This window comes from Falco peregrinus, chromosome 5 (assembly GCF_023634155.1).
Source record: "Falco peregrinus isolate bFalPer1 chromosome 5, bFalPer1.pri, whole genome shotgun sequence".
NCBI lineage: Eukaryota > Metazoa > Chordata > Aves > Falconiformes > Falconidae > Falco > Falco peregrinus.
The window spans coordinates 68,789,788-68,795,787 of NC_073725.1; the positions used below are offsets into that span (position 1 = coordinate 68,789,788).

The 6,000-nt window shown below is 57.8% G+C and overlaps 1 protein-coding gene across 1 annotated transcript in view; it reads left to right on the plus strand.

Annotated features, from left to right (window-relative positions):
• The window catches only part of EFNA2 (ephrin A2), a 50,159-nt gene extending 44,853 nt beyond the window's left edge, over positions 1–5,306 (plus strand). Inside the window, exons 3-4 of the mRNA XM_055806898.1 lie at positions 1,246–1,311; positions 2,841–5,306. Of these exons, the coding sequence (XP_055662873.1) occupies positions 1,246–1,311; positions 2,841–2,962 (188 nt within the window). The 3' untranslated portion in view covers positions 2,963–5,306. The remainder of the gene's footprint in view (positions 1–1,245; positions 1,312–2,840) is intronic.
• The last annotated feature ends 694 nt before the right edge of the window (positions 5,307–6,000 follow it).

The following is a 6,000-nucleotide window of genomic DNA, read 5'->3' on the forward strand; positions in this document are numbered from 1 at the left end:
TGCCGGGGACCCTGCCATGCCCCCCCCCGAGTGCCAGAGGGGAGGGGTGGGGGTGGCCTGGTGCTGCTGGAGGGGACCACCTGTGCCCAGGCTGGCCCCTTGCTGCCACCTCTCCTGTGAGTGGCATCCTGGTTCCCCCTTCTTCTAGATGAAATTAAACTTTATTGCGAATAATGCTCTCTCCCCTTCTTTAATTAAAAAAAAAAAAAAAGAGAAAAGCAAATTAAATTCCTTTAAAAACATATATATAAAAATCACATTTTCTCATATTGAGAGGGGACTTTCACCGAGATAATTATTGCAATTACTCCCTTTCTCTCTCCCAATGAGTATTATTTTTATTCTGTGGCTTTATCCTCATTTTGCCTGTTGAGGGAGAGCTGCGCAGCCCTGCCTGTGTGCTTGCAGCCCGCCACAACGGGGACAAAAGCCACTCGTGCCATTGTCCCCTGCCCCCAGAGGGAAGCTCCAGCTGTGCTGGGACCATCAGGGGCCCTTCACTGGGCTCACCTGGGATGGGGCAGGGGCAGCCCCACCCCTCACCCCCTCTATAAATTCAGGCAGGTGGGTGGCTAAGGGATCTGTTGTGTTGGGGATGCTGTGTTAGCTCAGTCCCCATCCCCCTTGTTCTAAGTTCCCCACAGGATGTGGCCCCCCAGTTCAGGGGGCTTCTCCCCAGGGCAGGCAGGTGCTGGGCCCCCCAGTATCCCTCTGCCCAAGGTGATGCTCTAGGGAGCCTCTCCAGCAGAGCGTCTTGTGGTCCATGTTTGATGCTGCTCCAGCATTTATCTGACCCCCCACCCCAGGAGGGGCCCCGGACCCAGCTTATCATGCGGGATGTTCCCCCCACTTGCCATGTCCCACCAGGGTGGGGGCAGCCGGAACAGCCCTGCTATGGGGCTCAGCAAGCAGGGTTTGCCGCTGGAGCTGCACCAGGGAAGGCTTTTGAGGTTCAGTGACACCATGAGCTGAAAAACCCTGTGTGGGGGCTGTCCCAGTTCCGGCTCGGACCCCCCTTTCACCGGTCCCATGCGGTGGGGCTGGATGTGGCCACCCATCTTGCCACCACACCCCAGGCATCTTGGCTGTGCCACAGGGGCTTGTGGTGCACCCTTGGGGGGGTCCTTGAGGTGGGTCCTTGAGGTTGGTCCCTGCCCTGAGCCGGGCTCTGCTCCATCCCCATGGTGGGGCCTGAGCTGCTGCCCCCCCCCTAATCTGCTGCCTTCTTTCCCCTTTTCTCTGCAGCCGCATCCCCCCCAAACATGGTGGACAGGCCCTGCCTGAAGCTGAAGGTTTATGTTCGGCCAACAAGTAAGTGAGCTGGGGTGGCCCAGGGGACCGGTCCTGTCCCATGGGGCGAGGGTGATGCTCTTGGTGGCTGGTGGTCCCAGGGAGTGGGGACTGTGGAGCCCAGGGGGCCAGTCCTGTCCCATGGGGCGAGGGTGATGCTCTTGGTGGCTGGTGGTCCCAGGGAGTGGGAACTGTGGAGGGGGATGGGGTACCCCGGGTCCCACCTGGGTAGCACCGTGACAGGGATGGGGATGGTGCCCACAGCCCTGCCGGAGCCATCCCAGCAGTGTCTGGACAGCAGTGGGCACATTGCCTGTGTGGTGGACATTTGTCACCAAGTTTCAGATGGGGGGGGGGGGGGGGGGGGAAATAATAATGATCTCTGCACAGTGGCTACTTTTCAGAATCAAATAACTCAGCCATTTAAAAAAACAAATTAATAATTTTCTTCTCCTGTTAACGTGTAATTAGCAAATGGCAGCAGCTCTCCCTGGGGAAGAGTGCCTACGAAATGTCACCATTTAAAAGGATGTCTTTCTTTTTTTTATTTGCATGGCTTTAAAATAAAATCCAATATAATGAAACCATCTGTAAAAAATCATTCTGTTTTGTTCAGGACTAGGGCATAATAGGGGGGGAAAAATATCTTCTGATACTATTTTTTAGTATTTTAATAATATCAGGATTTTATTATGCCAGTGCTTCACAGGGAGGAAGGGCTGCTGTTGTGCTGCTCGGGGAGAGGGGCTTTGCTCCAGGGGCTTCCCGGGCTGGACACCCCTCGGTTGGGTCTGGCCCCAGGATGAGTCCTTGAAACTTCTCAATCACAAATGCCCAGCATGGGCAGACCCCAGTCTCGGGGTCCCCACACAGGGACCTTCCAGGACAGGAGGAATGGATGGGCCAGGTGTATGGAGGGATGAAGCATCCCCAGCCAGCACCAGACTCTGCTTTTCCTGGCTCTGGTTGCATAAAAATCTGTAATCCCATAACAAACGTGAGCAAGCCAAGCCTGGGGAGCTTAACAGCTTTAGCCATCATTTAACTTGTTCCCCCATGTGCTCTGGGCTTGGGGTTTGCCTGCAGGACCACCAGGCTTTTGGCAAGTGGGTACCCCTGTCGCATGTGGGCTGGTCCATCCCCAGCCACATCCAAGCCACCCTGGCTGCCGCAGATAATCCCCGTCGCACAATGGCACCCACTTCTGGCACATGGGCTGTCAGGGGGGCTTAGGAGAAGATGGGATGCAACGCTGCCTAATCCCATTTAGAGGGCAGGACCCGGAGCGCCCTGTGCCCTCGCCCACCCCCAGCATCCCTGTACTGCCTGGCCCCATCGCACAGGGCTACTGGAGCTGCGTGCTGGTGTCCCTGTTTCAGGTCCTGGGGGTGGTGCAAGGATTTGGGGGGGCGGGGGAGGATTGGTACCCAGCTCCTTGCTGTGGGGGCTGCTGCTGCATCAGTAGCATCCAAGGCCCCCAACCCCTGGGGTGCCAAGCATCGCTGCCCTTCTGCCAGGGCTGACACCTGCTTCTCTCTTCCCTTCTGCAGACGATTCCCTCTACGAGTCCCCGGAGCCCATTTTCACCAGCAACAACTCCTGCTGCAGCCTCAGGGTCCCGCACACTGTGCTCGTGGTGGTACCCGTCGTCTGGACGCTCCTGGCCTCGTAGCACCGACACTGACGTGCCAGGGAGTGGGCTCTGCAGGGAAGGAGCAGCCCGGGGACGGATCCTGGCCACCCTGAATCGCCTTCAAGCCGTGGCTCCTGCGGCAGCAGGACAGTGCCTGGGGAGGTTGCCGGTGTGGAGGGTTGGTGCTGCTGACCAGAAGCTCACCTGGATCCTGCCGCCGCCTGAAGTCCCCATCTTCGCACGGCCACCACGCCAGGGCGTAGCATGGGGGATGGGGAAGGTCTGCCCGGCAGGATGGATCCTGGTGCACGCTGAAAGCTCCCGTCCCTGTGCTGCGGCTCACTCAGCGCCGGCCCTCCCTGTGGGATGTCGCTTTTTACATTTCTAGACCAAATATAGAGTCCTCGTTATTTTGTTTTGAGGGGTTTTTGGGGTTGGGGTTTTTTTTGTTTGTTTGTTTTTTAAAGAAAAAAGATTTTTATTTTTATTTGCTGGGTTGTTTCAGTCCAGGCTTCCCCGTATCAGACTGACCTGCACGGGGCCAGGCTCAGCCCCATCCCACTGAGCCCCTGGCCACTGTGGCTACAGCACCGTGGCCTTGCCTAGCCATGGGCAGAGCCACGGGCAGTGCCGGGATGCTGGGAGAGACGGACGCCAGCGATGGTGCCGACTGCTCCGTTGTCACAGACTCCTTCCCGCTCTGGCCATCGCTGCGGCCACAGGACACTGCAGCTGTGCCAGCCCCACCGCGCTTCCCCTGCCCCCCCTGTGCCACGGGGATGCGGGGCCTGGACAGACACAAGCCCCCGCTGAGCACCCGGCAGGGTGACCCCATCCCCACCGCTCGTGCCACGGATGTCACCACTGTCCCCAGGGGACCCTGGGGCAGCTCGGTGAGCAGCAAAGCAACCTGGAGGTACCCGAGGGGAGCAGCGGGGACGGCTGGCATGGGGGGCACCGGGGGTGCTGGGAGCCGGCGGGCCGGGCTCATCCAGCAGCTGGGGTCGCTCCGAGGGTTGGGGGCTGGAGCCCCCGTCCCTGGCAGGGCTGATCTTGCTGGGCAGGAGGAGCGTGCTGGCCCAGCGCTGCCCCTGGGGCAGGTTTTTCCTCCTCCGCAGCCTTCTGCTCTGCACAGCATCCCCCCCTGATGCCATGGGGGGACAAGACCCCCCATGGGGTGGGCCGGCAGCCGCATGCAGGACCATCGCGGCATTCCCCGTGGTCACCCCTTCATCCCCTGGCTGCTGCTGGCATCCCCAGCTGGGGATGTTCTGGGGTTCTGGGGCTGGGCACGGGGATTTATTTTTTTTTTTTTTTCCTTTTCCTTCTTTGCATTAATAAGACACCCCCTACCCTGAACCTCCCGAGCTGAGGTTGGCCCTGCCCCCAGGGGTGGCAGGTCCCCACGGAGGGGTCCCCCAGCAGCCCCCAGGGCCCGACCCCTCCTCGCCTTAAATCGGGGGCTGTCCCACCTAGGGGGGTCCTGTTCCTGTCCTGCAGAGCCCCCCCACGCCCCAGGGGGTCAGTGGTCCCGGGGGATGACAGCGATGGGCTCAGGCCAAGCTGAAGCCCCTCCTGTGGGCGCCTTTTCCAAGCGCACCCCAGCCCCTTCCAGCAGTGGGGGGGACACACCAGTGGGGGCTCCGTCCCTGTACATACAGCGCTATACTGTGAGCGGTTTTTTTTTATGTATTGTTGAGAATGAATTTTATGGAAGGGTTTATTTTATTTTATTTTTTAGACTAGGAAGCTGAAATCTCGCAATAAGCTCATCTCCACCATCCAAAAAATACAAAAAAAAAAAAAAAAAAAATCGCATTCCCTGCCGTCCTGTCCCTGTCCCCGTGTGTCCAGACCAGGTCGTGGTTCTCGAAGGCGAGCGAAAGCATCATGTTTATCTAGGGGATGAGGGAGGGCACCCACCGAGCCGGGCGCTGAGCACCCACCGGGCTCTGACAAGGAGCTGGCAGCACCCACCTGCCGTGGTGCTGGCTTGTGGGGGGAGCAGTGATGGCAAAAACCTGGCCTTTGGTCTGTGTTTTTATATATATATATAATTATATATATAAATATCTATATTGTGTACAGCGACTGTGGGAGAGTGGAAAAGTGAAGTGCGGCAGCAAGGCTGGCAGGGGCCAGCAGCCGCGGCGAGGGGTGGTGGGGGCTGGGGGTGCTTCGCTGTGGCCGGGCTGTGTCCCTTGGGTGCAGCCCATCATTGGTGCTGGTTCTGCGTGTTGGTCTCCATTCCGCCTAGCTTCGTCCTTAGACACGCCGCTTTCGTCCTCGACGTTGTGCTGATGGTAAACCGGATCACCGCCCCATTTGGATTCTGTATTTTTTTATAATAAAATAAAAATAAATGTCCTGTGAGCTCCTTGCTTTCGAGAAATGACTTGCCCTCCTGACACAGTTGAGCTGCACACTGTTCCCCGGGGGGTCCAGGCCCCCATGGGTACCAGGAGCCGCTGGTGGGGGCAAGCTGGGGGGTCCAGCGCCAGCACTGGGGCAGCCACACTGCTCCATCCCTGCTCCCCATGCAGCCCTCTCCCTCGGTGCACCAGGGCTGTGAAGACAGACCACTTTGCTAGGTGGTGTGTTAATTACGGGAAGGATTTAATTACCGTGTTAATTAATAATAATGGATATTAAATTAATTAATATGCAATTATTGATAGTACTTAATTATTGGAGGTGCTGCAGGCTGCTGGGTGGGCGCTTGAGGCTGGGCATGCTCCGGCATCTCCTCGGGTGTTGCTGCAGCCCCAGCTGCTCACCCTCCTCTGCCTCAGTTTCCCCGGGGCTGGGACGGCATAGGTGACATCCCAGGAAGCCACCAAAGCTGGGACAGGCTGCTGGTAGGTGACAGTACAAGCATCCTTCACTAACCCTATTGCAACTCCCACCCCTTGGACCAGCAGACCTGGGCGGGGGGGGGGAGCAACCCCTCCACCTGTGGGTTTTTTTCTCCTTATGTACTAAATAACTTTTTTTGTGCAGCCCATGTTTGTTCCTGGCATTGAATGCATATTTCAGCATAATTAGCAGAATAGGAACAATCCGCTGTTAATTAATTC